The 18,253-nt window shown below is 53.0% G+C and overlaps 1 protein-coding gene across 6 annotated transcripts in view; it reads right to left on the minus strand.

Annotated features, from left to right (window-relative positions):
• Positions 1-520: 520 nt before the first annotated feature.
• Prdm11 (PR/SET domain 11) overlaps positions 521-18,253 on the minus strand; it is a 74,413-nt gene continuing 56,680 nt past the window's right edge. For 4 of the 6 annotated variants that reach the window (XM_023710516.1, XM_023710518.1, XM_023710517.1 and 1 more), the window contains exons 6-8: positions 15,111-15,298; positions 10,060-10,686; positions 521-9,081 (exon numbers count right to left, since the gene is read on the minus strand). In XM_023710516.1, coding sequence (XP_023566284.1) covers positions 6,917-9,081; positions 10,060-10,686; positions 15,111-15,298 — 2,980 coding nt within the window. In that variant the 3' untranslated portion in view covers positions 521-6,916. Of the gene's footprint in view, positions 9,082-9,840; positions 10,687-15,110; positions 15,299-18,253 lie in introns of those variants that run through there. The other 2 variants (XM_023710519.1, XM_004627017.2) reach the window with 2 other exon arrangements.

The following is an 18,253-nucleotide window of genomic DNA, read 5'->3' on the forward strand; positions in this document are numbered from 1 at the left end:
CATGGCAGAAGCATGCAGTGAAGGAAGCTGCTCACCTCCTGACGACCAGACAAGAGAAGGAGACAGAGACAGAAAGAACGGGTCCTGGGACAGAACACATCTTTCACAGGAAATGTCCCCAGAGACTGGAGCCCCCTTCTTCCGCTAGGTTCCATTTCTTGAAGTATACACCACTTACCAACAGCGCCACCTGCTGGAACCCAACGCTTTGACACCTGACCCTTTGAGGGGCACTGCTGATCCAAAATCAACACCTCCTTAGGTCTGACAGGTGGGCTAGGCGTGTATGTGACCCGCTAGACACAGAGTCCACGGGGGAGGGTGGGGAGCAGGGATTTCTTGTCCCAGAGAGGCTTCTTTTAGTTCCTTCCAAACTAGGAGCAGGCAGGTTTCTACTCTGCTGCCTGAACCTGTGCAATGGGAACCCTTCCAAATCTTCCAGAACACAGGATTGGGTGAGGGGCAAGAAGAAGGCAGAGGTTGGATGTTGGTGAGTGAATTTAAATGCTTTTATTAACAATCTTCTTACATTACAAGGATAATATGACAAAAGGAAAGTTTCCGCGTACATAGTATGATAAGCCAACATAGCTCTATCTGTATCCAGTGTCCTAGGTCCCGTCATACAGGTACTATAAAGCGGAGTCTGCGAAATAATAACATCGAGAGGTTTTTTTTTAAGAAAGAAAGTATTAACATATTAATATGTATGTGATAATAGACTCCTAGGTATCTCCCCCACCCCCACTTTATTTTTCCTTTGTGATTGAAATGAAAATGGTCAGCAGCGTGGGGGTGGAGAGAAGGAGAGAGATAGGGGCTGAAAAAGACAGAATCAGACTGCTGGTTCTTCCGGAGAGACAAATGTGAAGAGGGGTGCCTGAAGGCGGCCCAGCCTTTGTCCTCTGGTGAGCAGTGCTGTCACCGGCTGTCCCCATGTGCGGAGGCCGGTCCCCGCCTGCCTGTGGCACGCGCTCTCTCTGAGGTACAGTGCATTGTGGGATTGCTACTGGGGCTGCCCATTCCCTGGCCAAGGCCAACTCCCTTCAGGGCGGAAGGCTCAGGCCTGGTCTGATCTCTCCTGAACCAAGCCCTGGTGGGTGTTCCCAGACCCAGTTGGCAGCTAGCTGTGGCTCGAGGAGATGGGCATTGGCAGAACAGACCCGGGCCCAGACTGGGATCCAGGGTCTGGGTCTACTGGAGACTGAGGTACGCTGGTAGGATGGTGAGGAAGAGCAGGCAGGAGCCCCGGAGGCTCAAGGGGAGGGGAGGGGATGCTCGGGGCCCAGAGGCAAAGCCACCCAGAGAACAGCTCAGGCAGCTCCATCAAGCCCTTCTCCCCCTCCAGGGAGGGGAAACTAGAAGCCGGTGGGCTCCAGGCTCTGTCAGGGCTGCAAAGCCCTCCGTCATGCTGCCAGCTGTGCCGGGGTCCCTGTGGCTCCCAGGTGTCCCCTTTGAGCCCAGAGTGGGCTCTGGGGACAGCTTGAGGACGGCATCCTCCTGCCCAGAGGAAGTACTTGGGCCTGGACGCAGGGCTCAGCCTCTCCCTGGTCACAGAAGGAGAACAGTGTATGTGAACCCGCAGGTCCGGAGAGCGGGCGGGGCCCCCTGGGCCTCCACGGCGGCGGAGGAGGGTCGCAATGTCCTGAGTAGCGCCAGCAGCAGCGGCAGCTGCGCAGAGGGCACTGGGCCAAAGCCCTGCTTCCAAGCTTGAGTTACCACTGAATTATGAATGTGCGGATCTGTCTTTCCCGCCCTTCCCTGGGATCAGACGCCCCTGCCCTGGCCAGAAAGCCACTGGGTGGCGAGCAGCGCTGCCTAGTCCATCTGCGCTGGCCTGGCAGGCAGTGGTAGTGGTTGAGTAGGCGAGGGAGGCCCGGACGGCCGTTGTTCAGAGGCTTGGCCTCTAGGGGGCGGCAGAAACACCTGACAGGAGGGTGGCATCTTTCTGGACCACCTAGCAAACCAGGTGCACCTTTCCTACTGCCGGCGATTCTGCTTATTCTTGGCGGGGGAGGGTATGGGGCTTGTGCAGTGGACCCTCCAGATACCATGCCCTTCTGCCAAGAACAGTGGTCGCCTAGTGTAGGCTTGTGCTAGGGGGAGGTAAGTCGGGAGTATCTCCTTCCAAGCTCAGACCAAGCATGGAAAAGGAGAGAAAGTGCATGGGGGGCCAGGGCGCAGCTCCCCTCCTCTGATACACAGGGAAGGCCCAGAGCCATGGAACTGCCTGATCTCCATCTTCCCCACCCCAAGGCCCGGCCTCCTCCCTTTCCACAACAGCGACAGGCCTCCCGCGACTCCTCCAGCTCTATAGACTATTTTTATATCTATTTAAAACATAGAAATGTATAAATATATAGGATATTATTTTTAGATATAGACGTGATTTAATCTCTTCCTCTGTGTGTATCCGTACTGTCTATGTCCATATATACAATCTAAATGCTGTAGCATCAGTAATTATACCCTGCACACACCCCTGCTTCCTTGAAGGTCTCCCAGGGAGACCGGATTGCATAGGTATTTCCAGGGCCATACCATCTGAAGGGATAGGGGACAGGCTGGATGCAGAGGAGGGCCGTACCATTTTCCTCCCAAAAGGGCACTTTGTCTCCTTCTGGCTAATTTGTAAAGACCACCTCCAAAACTCCCAGTTCTATGCACTGGGCAGAAGCACCAGGACCCACACAGGGCAGCAGAAGGTCCTCCCCTTCCTCCAGGCCAAAGATGCACTTTGCATTGCCATTCCTTTCTCCTGAGGACCTGAGGAGGCCAGGGGTGGACCCAGAGTGGGGTCAGGATGGGCTTTCCTAGCTCAGCTGCCTCTGCACCCCTTTCTCTTGCCCAAGGATGTCTGGCCTGCCTGTTTCCACCAGCCCAGCCCAGCCTGGCTAGAGACCCAAAGGTGTGCACCACTGTGACTGGAGTCTTCGGCCAAAATGGGGTGCACAGACCAACAAATAGTACAACTTCTCCTTGGAAAAAAGCCCAGCCCACAAGCCAAAACAGCCCTCCATATAGAATGCCTGTTCCTGAGTGGGGTGGAGGAGGAAAAATGAGAGGTGCAGGGAGTCCACAGGAGAGAAGGTCTGTTCCAAGCCATTGGGCTCAGCTAGTGACGCCAGCCGGGCGGGCTCTGCAGCCCGCCCCCCTCTCCACTACTGTGCTCGGCCTTCACATGCTTTTCCCCATTCACCTCCTTGGCATCACCTCCAACAAACAGAAAAAAATATTTCAACAATGCTTTAAGTCATTATGAAGCCCTTTCCCCTAAATTGAAGGGTTGGCATCAATGAGTCAAGGAGAAGGGCTCAGCCAATGAGGATTGGAGGTGGCAGACGGAGGCCCCGCTCCCAGCCCAAGAGCCAGCGCCTCAAGAACCCAGCCCTACCCTGGGCCCTCCAGGGGTGCTGGAGCTCAGTCTTGCCCTCTTTGCAAGTGAGGACAGGGGAAGAAGGATGTTCCAGGATCATTGGTGTCACAGGGAGTCATTTTTTAAAAATATAAGAAGGAAACACTGCCATTTGTGAGGCCTGATGCTGCTGTTCTGCAGGACAGACAGAGAGGGCTTGGAGCTTGGAATCCAGCAAGAGCTGCACACAGAGATGAGTCCTGAGGGCAGGAGCTCTCCACTCAGGAAGAGCAGAGGATTTCTGTCATCCGGGCATCTGGCCCCCAGACATTGCAAACAGCTGCTTAGCTCCACTCCCACAAACCTGGGCCTCTCACTCGATCTCACTTTCCACCTCTCTGAGCCAGGATGGTCACTGATCAGCCTGCCCAGCGAGGACAAGCCTCAGCCCTGAGGCACATCTCTTTCCAAGTCTACAGCACTCACTCCCAGGCCAGGGGCTCAGTTAAAGGGCTGAATCTAGCTAAAGGGACCAGTTTTGAGATACACAGGCTGCCTGACCAGTTTTTCCAGCCATACAAAAAGTGTCAGGCTAGTCCAACTCGCAGTTCCCCAGCCAGACCCGAGGGCCCCTCAATCAAGCCTTTCCAAGGACAAGAGAGAGGGAAAATTGCCCAGGACAAGAACAACAGGCCAAAGAAACTATAATTCACAGGACGGAGGCCTCCCAAGGAGCCTGCAGGCTGAGCAGAATCCCTGTGAAAATTGCAGTGGCTTATCACCCTTACAGTCTCTTGTTATTCTATATCCTAAGACAAAGTGGCCTACAGAGTGAGGGCCACAGCCCAGGCCTGGCTGAACCAGGCTGAAGCCATGAGGGGCACCTTGCCACACTTAAGACGCTTGAGGGCTTGGCTTCTCCGAGGCCTGGGAGCCTGGGGGGGGGGGGGGTGTTGGAGGCCTCCACTCCCTACAGCTGCAAAGTAGGTACAGGCATGGGCTCCCAAAGGAAGGCTGAGTTCATTTTGGTCATGGTCCCCCGTGAGGAAAACAGTCACTGCCCTGACTGGTTCTCAGACACTGGTTCTCTCCTGGCTTCACGAACGTGGTCGAGCCTCAACCCAGTCCCCAGACAGAGAGTCCCCAGGCAAGGGGCAGGGAGGCTGGAAAGGAAAGAGGAGGTGTAAGGCAACTGTTGGCAAGAAGAAAGGACCCCAACCGACTGTGCCTGCCCCTCACTGAGGCCCGCCTCACCTGCCATCCCTACCCTCCACCCACTGCGATCGATGCTCAGTGAAACCCTGAGACTGCCATTTGTATGTGCATGGAGACCAGAAGTCCCCAGGCTGGGGCTGGGGAATTCGGGACCTTGTGCTTTGCAAAGGCTTTCTACCTGGCCCCAACTCAGAGTGAACAAGCAGAGCGAGGCTGGGGACATGGGCGTATCCAAAGGGGCTTCCTGCTAACTCTCGATAGCTCAGAGGAGGGTGGAGAAGGACTCGTGCCACCTGGGGGCTGGGGTGAGGGTCACCAGGGAGGGTGCATTGATTTGTTGAAGAAGGCAGCATACAAGGCCTGGCAGTGGGACATTTGAGAACCCCAGTTTTTTGTTGATTTTTGTTTGTTTGACATGCTACATCACTGTTGAAAACAAATAAGAACATTTCAAAAAATAATATATAATATATATAATATATTTATATAATGAAAAGCTATTGACTAGCAGCAATGATTCTAAAGTTATCTTAGCACCAAGACCAGGGGGTGAGGAGGTGGATCTGTGAGGAACAAAGGGACAGGCAGGACCAGGAAGGGACGGCAACATGTTCAGTGTTGGTGACGTTTCCACTGTGGTTGGGAACGGTGGCACAAGGCCTCAAAGACAAGCTAAACCAAGAAGGAAGGAAGCTGCCACAGTTCTAGAAGGGGTGTGCTGCCCAAAGGCGGGCCAGGAGCCTCACCCGTGCCTGCAGCTCACGCACACCCTCGGGCAATCGAGGGAGCAGCCCCCAGCAGAACCGACTGCGATCTTCCCCAAGGCCAACCTGTGCCTCCGTGTCACAGGATCTCTGCATAGAAACTGCAGAAACCTGATGTCAGAAGAGGAACAGAAGTTTTGAACAGCTTATGCACATTTCTGAAAACTTCTTGCGAGGTATACTGGTAGTTGAGTGGACGAAAGAACACAGATCAGACTCCTGTAGCTTAAAGCACTACTTGCCCCAGAGAGTAGGCAAGTGGCCATATCTAAAGCTTATATTGTGGTTGTGTGTGTGTGTGTGTGTGTGTGTGTGTGTGCACATGTGTGTGTGTGTGCGCACGCGTGCAGGCTGACACCCTGAGAGCCCCGTCTTACTTCCTGTTCTCTCTATCCTCTCCAGAAAAGGAAGAGTTCACAGGCGCAGAAGCACTGTCCACTCTCCCACAACCCTCTCGCCAGGCTGCGGGGCGTGTTATCAGCTTCAGTGACCAAGAAGGGTGACCTCTCCGGGGACTCTCATTTGGGTCATGCACAGCCCTGGACACATCTTGCACTGACAGCTCCTGCCCCTGAACCACACAGCAGGTGCTTCTTGATAATTAAAAGAAAATAAAATACTCTCAACACATTATAGGATTATAAAGACAGAATATAAATAATGCAGGTAAATTGAATAGCTGCTTTTCATTTGACTTGTTTTTTGCCAAAAATCGCTGGATTTCTTGGCTCTGCGTCACCCGGAAGCCCTGGGTGTGAGTGGGATTCTGTTGTTTTCTCCTCCACCACGAATAAACAGGAAGGCAGGAAACTTGCATGCCTACTTCCTCCCCCCAGATTTCAAGCTCACTTGCAAGGCAGTTTTGCTTTCAGGTAACATCCGCAGTGTCCAGGGTTAGGAAGGGGGAAAGCAAGGCCCAGGGAAGGGGGAGGCGGCAGAGGGAAGGGGGGTGCGCTCACAGTCTGACCGACACTTTTGTTTGTAGGACAGTGAAGGAAATGCGTACAACTCTCTCAGGCTAAAATCAGACGGAGGAAGGAAGATTCAACACACTAACCCAGAAACACAACTCACCCCATGGGAATCAGAGATCGGATGCAGCCCTGACCACTGCATCCACGAGAGGCCAAGAGAGAGAAACCCTATGAAATAAAAAAGGTAAGAACCAAACCCAAACCCAACCCAAGGCCCCTGAACCCCCAAAGGAAAACAGGAATGAAACACGCTACCTAAAGGTGATGACAGAGACCCGTCATTTTAGCTTATGCCGTTGATTGACTGGAAGGCGGGGACCCGTGCGGCCCAGCACACCCTTCTGTGAGTGGGAATGAGTCGCAATGTATGTTGCAGCTGCCACGTGGAGTCAAGAGTCAGTTTCTGACATTATTCTTTTCTGAAAGCTCCCAGTAGCTTCTGGTGGATGTGTCACCTTGGTTTTTAAAAATTTTCAGTGTGAGTTTTTTTATATATATATAATAATAATATAATATAATATAATATATATTTATATAATATATCAAAGCTTATGAGTATAGATTAAAAAAATATTCAACAGCTTAGCGAACTCTGCAGGGCGGGTTTCCTACATGTCTGGGTAAAACATGGCCCTGTGGTCCACGCTCTGCAGCACAGGCTTCTGTTCCAGAGCCGACATCCTGCTAAGGACCTCAGCCGACAGTGCATAACTATTACCAGACTTCTCTTCAAACCAGCTGTCCAGGGCTCTCTTGGCATCAAAGTTGGCGATCGGGGGTCCATTGACGGCGATTGTCAACAGGTCGCTGAGCTGCTCCAGGGTGAGGCGGGAGCGGTAGTTTTTGCGGACCCGCTGGAGGGCAGTGCGGCCTTTCTCACAGCAGGCAGTGGAAGTGGGGAGGACCTTGAGGACCTGGATGACCTTGTTCAAGAGTGGAAACCGCTGCTTGTATTTGCAGATGTGGCTGATCAGGTCCTTGAAGCCATTTTTGGTGTAGTAATCGGCCTTGAGCTCTCGCCACTCCACCAGCAGGCTGCCCCGAGGGTCCAGCCCTTCCCTGCAGACATCCCGGGAGAAGGTAGGGATGGCTTCCAGGTGGTCAAATATCTGTACCATGTCCTCCTTGCCATAGCTCACCAGCTCCTCACTGCTCCTGGGCCAGGTGGCCAGGTCAAAGACCTGGCAGGCCTTGACAAAGATCCGGCTCCGGGAATCGAACCTCTGTGCCAGGATGACCTGAGTCTTCTGGCAGATCTTCTCCCTGATGGACTGGAACTTGGCTTCGGCCACCCTGAGGTTCTTCATGGCGATTCCATTGAAGCTTTCCCGGAAGTTCTCCTCGAATTCCTGCAGGTACTCGCCCGGGGAATCGGCCAGCCGGCTGATCTCCTGGATAGCCTCCTCGATCTTGTCGTCCACCTGGGACACCAGGAGGTACTCGCCCTGGAAAACATAGGCCAGGCGTGACAGCACAGCGATCACGTCCAGCAGGAAGTAGATGAGCTTGATGGACTGGTAGTCCAGGAGGAACTGCAGCAGGGCCAGGGCGATGGCCGAGGCATCCGCCCGCTGCGTCTGGCTGCTGACGTCCTTGAGATGGGCCACCACCTCCAGGTAGTCCTTGATGAGAGCGTTGAGGACGTTCTGCTCACCAATGATCCACCGCACAGCTCGGATGTCTCCCAGAAACTCGGTCTCCTCACAGAGCGTGGCAGCGGTAGAGCGCAGCTCGCACAGCAGGCGCGGCGAGTAGCGGTAGAAGCTGAGCAGCTGCTTCAGGTTGTTCTCCAGCTCCTCCAGGCAGGGCAGCTCCTTCCCACTGATGGCATCGAGGATCTCCAGGTGAGGCCGGTGCACCATGAAGGGCAGGCACAGCAGCCAGGGCAGCGTCTTGCGGATGGTCATGAACATGCTGGCACGCAGGCTGGCTGTGACGTTGGCCCCATCCACACCCAAGCCCACAGTCGGCTTTTCATCCTGTAACCGGATGCCCAGGGCCGAAAAGGCCCGGTCCAGCGCCTGGAGATAGCTTTCCGTGCTGGAGAAGCCCAGTTCCTGCAGGGACAGGAACTCGGTGGCCGGGGGCCCATCGCTGCTGGTGTACTGGACGTAGATGGCCACTGTGTCGGCCATCAGGTCATCACTCTGGCCGTCCAGGATGATACTGAGATAAGGCGACTGGCGGATACGCTCCACCAGGTCCTCGCGCAGCGCACGGGCAATGTGATGGATGAGGATCTGGCAGTCGCCCTCGTTCATGTACTGGTCCACCACCTTGAGCTCACACTTGCGCAGCAGCTCCGCCAGCGGCCGGAAGTCCAGGTAGGGCCGGCCCTCGAGGGCCAGGTGGTAGGCGGTGTTGAAGAGCAAGGTCATGTTTCGGCACATCTCCTCCGTCTTCTCAGGGTGCATGCGGAGCTTGTAGAGCTGCAGGCACTTCTTGTGCAGGTTGCTTTGGCTGTGCAGCTTGATGGTGTGGATCTTAAACTGCTTGGAGCCAATGATGAAGGCCGAGGTGCGGGACGACTGCACTGTGTACTGGCGGCACACGTGGCACCACATCTCGTTGAGGGTGGGCGAGTACCGCAGGAACCAGAACTTCTTCAGCCACTCCTGCTTGAAGCGCCGGATCCGGCGCCCCGTGGCCGAGGACATCTTGGAGGGCTCATCAGTCGACGTCATCATATCATTGGAAACTGACTCATCTGCGGAATCGACCTCCTGGTCATCATCCTCCATGATAGCAGGGCCGGACACCATGCTCTCCGAGGCTACAAGACAAACAGGAAAGAAACAGTTACACCAGGAGGGGAAAACAGATTTTCCTGAAAGGAATAATAGCAAACACTGCCAGGAAGTATGCCATGCTGTGTAAAACCAAGCCCTGTGCAGCCTGTGAGGGATGGAATCCCAGCCTAGAATTCATTTCTAAGCACTCTTGTTCTCCACGCATGACTTTTTCTCTTCATAGATTTATCCTCACACCCCACCCCACGGTCCAGGCTGCCTGCCTTCACCTGCCACTTGTGGGTGCTGGAGGGACTGAAATGTCCCTTATCTACTAGACAGCATGAACTGACAGAGAAGATCTGACGGAGGGGAGAAGGCACACCGCATACCTCTAGGTAAGTCATCACTGGAGGCCTGGGACCTGTAGGACACCCACGGATGAGGTCGGGGAAGGCAGCCTGGCCTGAAGGCAGCTCGGAGGGGCCCCCAAGGGTCTTCGAGGCCAAACAGTAGCTTCCTTCAGATGTGTGCTTTGAAGACCTGCACTCCCCACATCCTGAACTAAGGAGTGTGGTAATGCCCTACACCCCCCGGGCGCCAGGTTGGGGGACTAGGACCGCGTGAGGCAGAAGAGATTTTGGAAGAGGAGGCTGTGTTCCTTGACTCAGGGGCGACATGAGAACCCCCCAGAAGGACATCCTCCCTCGGGCCTGGAGATAGACAACACCGGCTTTGAGAAAAGGCACCAGCCAGACCACCAGAGAAAGGCAACGGGTCAAGAACACAGCACACACCCCTCCTGCAGCGGAACGTCCTTTATTGACAAGGAGGATACAAGGGCAACACGCAAAGCATCCACCAGAGCTGCGAGCGGGCCTGCCCCTGGCTCCCACCCACGCAGGCGACCACTTGCGCACTGCACTCCTCAGGTCTGCCGGCAGGTGGCGCCAACACGGAGCTCTAGGCCACCCTCCGCACAGCCCGCTGCGCTCTTAAAAGTCTCATCCAGACCAACTTACCTGCAGGGTCCGAAAACTCTGGGAGCTCCAGTACCTGTGGTGGCAAAACCGCGGGCTCAGGCAGCTTTCCAGACTTAAGCATGTCTAGTTCTGCCTGGAGTTCTCGGACCTTCTTCTTTAGGCGAATACAGTTAGGGCAAAAGGAGGTGGTGGGAAGCTCATGAGGGTCGGACGCAAGGGAGGCCTCGGCGGGACTGTCGGCCTTGAAGGGTGCCGGCTCCTCCTCTTCATCCTCCAAGGGCCCCGGCTCCTTGGCAGCCCTTTGGGGGATCTTCCAGTTCCCTTCCCCTTGGGTCCGGCTGACATTCTGCGTGCCATGGGTCATGGCTGCTGCACACCGGCCGTAGGCGTCGTCTTGGTACTTGGGGACTTTCCGGATGACCAGCGAGGTGCTCAGGGCCAGCTGGTGGGCTTCCACCTTTGCTGACTCCAGGGAAGCCTCCAGCACATCCTTGAAAATGAGGTCGATTTTCTTCTTCTTGGCCTGGGGATGCACATCCCCCTCGTCAAAGCCGCGCTTGTAGGGACTTTTGCCCTGTCTCAACACGGGAAGGTGAATGGGACCCCTCAGGTCTTCTGGGTTATCCAGAACCTGCTCAGACTTCTCCCTCTGCAGCCTCTTCTCGCCTAGGAAGGAAAACCAGGGTGTAAGGACTTGGGGAAAAGCCCCCAAAGGAGAAACAGAAAATAAAACTCTGGACTGCTGGGGCGGGTGTGACAAAATGCAGCAGGAGATCAGATGCAGGACTGGGGGAGCTAGTCGTAGGGCCTGGAGAACAGGATGCATTCTCAGGAAAGGACAGTTCAGAAGAAGTCTGCTGCGTACAGACCCTGCACTTACAAGGTGAGTGACGTCTACAGGAGAGGGTGATCAGACGTTCTTTCGAGAGGTGCCACCCTATGTGCCATCCTAGAAGCCAGTATCCTAGCGAATCAGACAGGTAAATGGCAACGTCCCAAGGGACCTCCAAGGAAATCAATGACTCAAAGCAAATGAAATAGCATAAAAATGTGGGCTCCACACCTCGGAGGCTGCACCCCAGCCTCAGGGATGAGAAGACACTACTTGCTCTTTGTAGAAGGTACACGTTAGGAGCCCTACTCCCCCTGGCTGCTCTGAGACAGCCCACTTAGGGGACAGTCCAATTTGCCTGGCCATCAGAAGCCTGGGAATATGTGGGGATGTGTGATTAGGAATCCTGTGGTGTTTGGTGATGACTGGCATCCAAGGCAGAGGACAGGCAGAGCCACTGCAGCAGCTAGAGGATCCAGGGTGGCAGCCTCCAATAAGACAAAGGGCAATGTGGTGACAATGACCCAGAGAAGTCCCCAGACAGCCTTGTGCTTCTTTTCTTTTTCTTTTTTGTATTTAGGACAGGGTCTACAGGGTCTCACTATGTAGATCGGACTCATAGTGATTCTCCTGTTTTCAGCCTCCCAAGCGCTGGGATTACAGGCATGCACCACCACACCCAGCCTCAATCCCCGTGTCAGCACACCCCTGGGGGCAGCGCTGGCACAGCAAAACTGGGATCAAACCCTGGCTGCTGTGCTCTGCCTAAGTAGACGCTTTAGTCCCCTGAGCTATCAGGCCGGCCCAGCCTTGTGTTTCTTTACCTCACCAAAGATGTGTCTTTGCCTGTTTTTTTCTATCATGAGAATTATTTCAATTTACTATTATCTTTTTTTTTTTCAGACAGAATCTCACGAAGTTGCCCAGGCTGGACTTGGCCAGGTGATTCCCCTGCCTCAGCCTCCCGAGGAGCTGGAGTCACAGGTGGGCACTGCCATGCCAGGATCAAAAAGCTTTTAATTACTATGAATTAGCCCACAAGCTCTGGCGAGCTCGCCAGTAATGCACAACTTGAGCCTGGCTCCTTCTAAACAGGCTGCCGCACGAGTGTTAATACTCCCCAAGGGAAGGATGCTAAGAAAGCAGGGCTGGGTCCTCAGCCCTCGGATACTGCAGCCACCTGTGGGGGCTGGGAACTCTCACAGGTTTCCTACAGTAGGCATCGTGAGTAAGGCGACTCAGGCCAGTGACCTCATCTGAATGCACATTTCAATCGGGCTTCTGCTCACGCTGCATCCCTGAGTGAAGGCTGAGGGCCCCTGTAAGCACTGCAGGTGCCCAGATTGGCTGCCCACAGCTGGCATGGGGTGCTGGCCCTGCCCGGGTCTGACTACAGGTTTCCTACCAGTAACAGCCTCATCGATCCGAGATGCCTCTTCTCTGTTCTCCCCCGAACACTTAAGTAACAACTTCTTTCTCAAAGCTTTAGTACTTGGGGGCCCAGCTGGCATTTTTGTAGCAGCTTAGCTACAAAAAGAGGAGAAATGAAGGGAACTTCTGAAAAATGCAACATACTTGTCGTACAGATCAAATAAGGCTCTGGCTCATTCTAAATCCCTGAAACTCAAGGGTTACTCTTCCACATTCTCCCGGACCACTCGGGCAGCAAAGAGCTGAGGATGTTGGAGTTCCAGGCTGTGAGACCAGGGCTCCTCCTGCCTCTGTTCAAGGACCAAGTCACCCGCATCACATAAACAGGAGACCCTTTTACACTTAAGGCATCCATGAAAACTGTTTGGAAGGGCCGGGGATATAGCTCAGTGGCACAGTGACTCCCTGACAAGTGAAAGGTCCTGAGTTCAGTTCCTGGTACAAAAAAGAAAAAAGCTCAGGAGGACAAATGACTTTTCAGCCTTGTGGATTTGACTCCATGAACTGTAGGGGGAAAATAATAAAGCAAAACAAAAACCTCCAAGTAAATCAATGATTCAAAATAGATCAAACAACATGAAAATATTGAACCCAAGAAGGAGATGCACTTCATTCTTTAAAGACAACCACAAAGGAATGATTTATATGCTTTTTCAGAAAGTAGTGCTGGGCTCCAAACCACCTTCCTCCTTAGTAAGGACTAATAACTTGTTCGGGGCACCAGATTCCAGTCACAGAGACACCTCATCTATGCATGTTCTTGAGTGACTGAGCACAGGGACTCGCATGCCAATCTAGGATGCCACCCAAAGTTCCCAGGACCTGCTAATACTAAGGCTACAGAGAAAGACACGGAAATGCCACAGAACCCTATGACCCTCCTGCTGTGGTTTTCTATTGCTTCCTGCCGCCTACTGCTCAGCCTAGCCAGGGACACACACTGCCTCCTCCCGTGTCTTCACATGTCTCAGTACATGTCTTTTCCCATTGGTTTTTCCTGACTCCTTTGAGCCACAATTCCTGAAAGCTCACTTCCTTCTTGGACCAGTGCCCTGGGGCCACAAGGCTCTCTGAGGATGACACAGCTGGAGGTGCTTGAAAGAAGACTACGGGGAATAAAAGATCATTACTGATCCAGAAGGATTCGAGAAGGTGATGGCCAAGGGATGACACCTGCATCCTCGGAGATGCCTTCTCCTGGTTTTCTTTTCTTCCAGTGGTATGGTTGTTCTGGAAATTTCTTGGTTGTCTTCATTCACTTCTCTCTTGTATCCACTCAGCAAAGATTTTCTGAGTACCTACCACATTTAGACATTTTTAGAGGAATCCACAAGTCAAATGGGAACCGTAGCTTCATCATGGAAGTGCACCTTGCCAAGGGAAATCAGCCTGTGCCCAACCCTCACGTCCAAAAAAGACAAGAGATGCTCTGTCTACCGGGTCTCCCACCAATCACCAGATACCTTTTACCAAGCCAGGCAGCAGCTGTACACTCAACAACTCACTTTGTTCTGGTTTGTCCTTCAAGACAGTTTGATCTCAGTGAGTCACCTGCACCTGCTTCTCTTCTTCTCCACTCATTTTCCAAATGAAGACTCGTTGCCAGGAAGTAGGTTGCTTGGGAACACAGTATTTGGGGGCTTAGGCGTAGCCTGGGTTCTGGGAACAGGTGGAATTTGGGCATTTGCATCTGTGGCCTTCATGCAAAGAAAAGTCCCCTGGACAGAAGGATGTGGACTCCCCAGTGGACGTGGCCAGGCTGAGGGTTGGGCGAAGGGCTAGGGCTTGGAGCTGGGGAGCGATTTCAACCCCCTGCAAAAGACTCATTCCAATGGAACCTGGATGGAGGCCCAACCCACACCTCACATCCTCTATCTCTCCCTCCTATTCTCCAGAAGGGAATGTACTTGAACATCGGACTATTAGGTCCACCCATGAGGCCAGAAGGAAACAGGGGAGAGACGCGTTTTGTCAGGAAGCTCACTGCACGGTGAAATTGAAACCCAACTCAGAGAGCGCTTCACCTTCCTAAGCCATCTAACACTGGATGAGTCATTGCATTTACTTAATTCTCTGTTTTTCCATCTGTGAAATGGGGTTAATAATCCACACGGGACCACGAGTATTAACAATTGACAACTGAGGACTTCCAATGGCCAAGACAGGCATTGCTCAGGTGTGGAATGTGCCTTTGTCCGCTAATTCCACAGCATACCTACTTATGTATGGGCAGAGACTACTCAAGTGACTATCACACAGGAGCACAGAGAAACCCTGATCCAAACACAGGAAAGAAGGTCATCTACTACTAGTGCTAGGACTACTGAGGCAGCCACAGTTTGGAATGTGTGGTCATCAGTTTGAACTGGGGGACAGGATCGGTGTTGACTCAACTTCTTCGAGTGGCTGTGGGGGCTGTCTCTCTTCCCAGCACTTTGAAAGCGTGCAGTGAGACTGTCTCACAGGGAGAACAACACGCGCTGGTCACTGCCTAGCCCCAGGACTGGCTCATCTGTTCCCTGAATCGCCCTGGGTCACACCACTCTAGGTCAACCCGTTTCGCATGGGTTTCTTCAGGAAGCTCCTAGAAAGAGGATTCTGGCCTCCGTAAGAGTAGGCGTGGCCTCCCTAAGAGTAGGCGTAGCCTCCCAGAAGAGTGGGCGGGTGAGGCCTCCCTGGGTTTGTGGGTCTGTCATTTCCTGTGGGTGTGGCCTCACCAGGAATGGGCAGAGTCTTCTGGAGTGGGCGTGGCCCTGGCGGTGGTAGCCCCAGGTGGAGTGTGACCTTTGTGGGCGTGGCCTCTGATGGGCGTGGTCCATGCACTCACCTCTGGCCAGGTTGCGGTGGATGGTTTCCTGGGACATGCTGTGCAGGCGTTTCATGTAGTCTTCGCTGTACCAGACCCGCAGCCTCTCCCCTGGCCGGATGTCCCTGCATGCCCGGAAGTAGATGCGCTCACTGTGCTGGAAGGCCAGTAGGTTCTGCTCCCTCTCTTCCCGGGAGATGACCACGTACCTGAGGGCGAGGAGACAGGTGAGAACCATGGGCCACGCCCTGTGGAGGGCCTGCCAGCGGTGGGCGCAGGTGAGCATGATTCCAGTTCCATAATATTGCAAAGGGTGTTGACAAAGTTCCTTCTCAGCCCAGGAAGGAGCACTGGGCATGGCCAGCCCTGTCCCCAAACTCCCTGTAACTCCAGGGCGCCAAGAAGCTCTTCCCTGCGGCTGGAAATCACACCTTCCCCACCTCCCTCGTCTATTATCCTAAATATAAGATTCCCCGCTAGATGGAAAGGCAACTGGAAAGCAGCAGCTCAACTCTTAACTGATTTTTAGCTGCAAGGGTCCCTGGACTTCTAAGGTCCATAGAGGCAGTAAGTACGGCTGGGTCCTCGGGCTGTTGTCAATATCCACGGAGCCCAGCAGAAGTAGCCCACGGGGTCAAGAGGTCATTGAATACGTGCTAAGGAGTAAAATCTCTGACCCATGGGACAGAGGAGGAAAGTAAATAAGACAGTGAAAGGCAGGCAACCACTGGTTAATGTAACTCAACGACTTAAGCCGGATGAGGCTCAGAGAGAAAGCTTGTCGCAGGTCGCACAGCTGACCCAGGGGACATGCAGCTGTGCGGCCTAGGCCTTCCCACTATAACTCACGGCTGCGATGTGACAAATGAAAGCAGCAACTCAGCAACCGCCAGGAAACCCTTAAAGTCATCCTCGGCCCTCCTCCGATTCCCCTAAAACGACCTTTCCGACATCCAGCTGCCACCTCCTCCATCTCCAGGAGATGCGAGGAGCTGAGAAGCGGGGGTGCACATATCAAAGGGCGTTCTTCAGGGTCTGTGCTACATAAGCATGGGGAGGAGACGGGTAGCCAGAAGGAACCTTTTCCTCACGCTCTGGTTTTATTCAAAAGCCTGAAAAGAAAGCCATGTCTGTTTGGCTTAGCCCAAAGAATTATATTTGAAATAACCCAGGAGAAATAAGAATTCATATGCATAATGAATCAATGGAAAGTATTAAGCGTCACTAATAGGAAAAGGAACACAAAGCAGCACATTGTCACATCAGCAGAGAATTTTTAATGTGAAGGATGATGAAGGTGCCACAAAAGGCATTTCCTACAGCCATGCTGCAGAACAACCTGCCACAGCCCTTTGGGAAATAAACTGGCAGCGTGGACTCAGAACAAAGAGATACGGAACAAGTATGCAAGCCCTGCACACCAGCACGCTGGCGGCTTTCTTATTTATAACGTGCAAAAGCCAAAATATCTGAATTTCGAATGCCAGATGTCTGGTTTAGTAAATGAGGGTACATTTGCCTGATAGAACACCTACAGGAAAATTATTTTCAAAGAATCTTTCATGACGTAGCAAAAACAGTGTCAGTAATCATGTAGAGGGAAGATAATAGGAGAGAAAGGTTTTTAGCATCCTGTTTCCAATAATGCTTTAAAAAACTGAGCCTCAGTAAACTGCTTGAAAGAAATACACTAGTGTTTTAACAAAAATTATCCATTATAGAGTGGATCATCTTCGTAATTTTCTGTACTTTTCAGTTTCTTCAATAAGCAATTTTTATGGCTTATCTCTCCCACACACATTAGAGAAATACACAAACGCCAGTAACAGTATGCAGTGGCACTGAGAGCCTACACAGGAGGTGCCCCGACCCGCTTGCATGCATCTGGCCAGCATCTAAAGAGGCCTTAGCAGACTCTTGCCACCCGGCCCTGGAGGAGGGTGTGCCCTTACGAAGGGTCCAAGGAACAGACAGTGTGGCAGCAGAGAATGGAACAGAACCCAGAGAAAGCAAGGACAGGCAGATGACACAGCAACGCCAACTTGGGCTGCTCGACCCGCTAGAGAAGCAAGCCACAAAGCCCTCCCTGGGAGAAAAATCGATGGTGCTCAGATTCCCGGAACTTGGGTCTGGTCCGGGCATCAAACTCCCCACACTGGGGAAATGATCTGGTGATACCCCTGCACCCAGCCCACATGCCGCCAGGCAAGAAGGGAAGTGAAGGGAAAGCGGGCCCAAGTCACGCAGAAGTTATTCCAGCTGACTACCACTTCACTAACTCTCCAACCGCACAGTCAGCCTTCTGCAGCCCCAGTGTAGTGAGACGCTGGAGCTGAGCATCCAGGTACCCTCAGCCTCGTGGTTAGCACAGCAAGAAGGGACATTGCTCCAGACGCTCCCAGACACCAACAGAAAGCCAGCCTCTGGCCAGCACGTTGGGGAGCAAACCCCCTTCCTGTCACCACCTCTTCTCCATTTCTAAACAGTTTCCAAGCTCTAAAAAAGGCTGAGCTCTTTCCTCATCACTCAGTGTTGAGAGGAGAAGAGAGAGCTGAGGGACATCTTTCTAACAAGGATTTCTTTCTTCAGAAGATCATCATCTGCAGCATGTCAGAAAGTTTGGAAAGACTCAAGGCAATTTTCCCTCCATCTCCTGGTGTTTTCTGCCCTACGAAAACCAGTATTTACACAGAGCACCCCAAGCACGTGGATCCATCACAGCGTATTTGCAAAGGCAGATCAAAAACACCAGGAACTTGAAATACAACATGTATGGCAACACCCAGTGCATCATGGCAGGCCTTTCCCTTAACGCGATGTCGACGCTGTGCATTTTTTAGTACAGCTAAATCAACCAAGTCCCAACACCAGTCCCCTCTGATTAGGTCTCCCGTTCTGCGGTACCACCTAATGGCCTGACTGGTTCTCAGAATCCAGTTGTCCCCATTCGTGACAACCCCTTTAGAAAGAGTCATGTCTGTCCCATATTGTGACCACAGGAAGCCAGAGCCCTCCCTGAGCAGCACAAGGTTTCCAGGGAGTAGGAATTCTTCTTCGCTGTGGCTGAGCAGCTGGCTGTTTGCAAGATCTGAGTAACCAGGTCACTGGTCGGACAGCAGGCATAAGAAGTGGGTGGAAAATGCCCAGCCGAGACTCTCCCAGAA

This window comes from Octodon degus, unplaced genomic scaffold (genome assembly GCF_000260255.1).
Source record: "Octodon degus isolate 3935 unplaced genomic scaffold, OctDeg1.0 scaffold00018, whole genome shotgun sequence".
NCBI classification, from domain to species: domain Eukaryota; kingdom Metazoa; phylum Chordata; class Mammalia; order Rodentia; family Octodontidae; genus Octodon; species Octodon degus.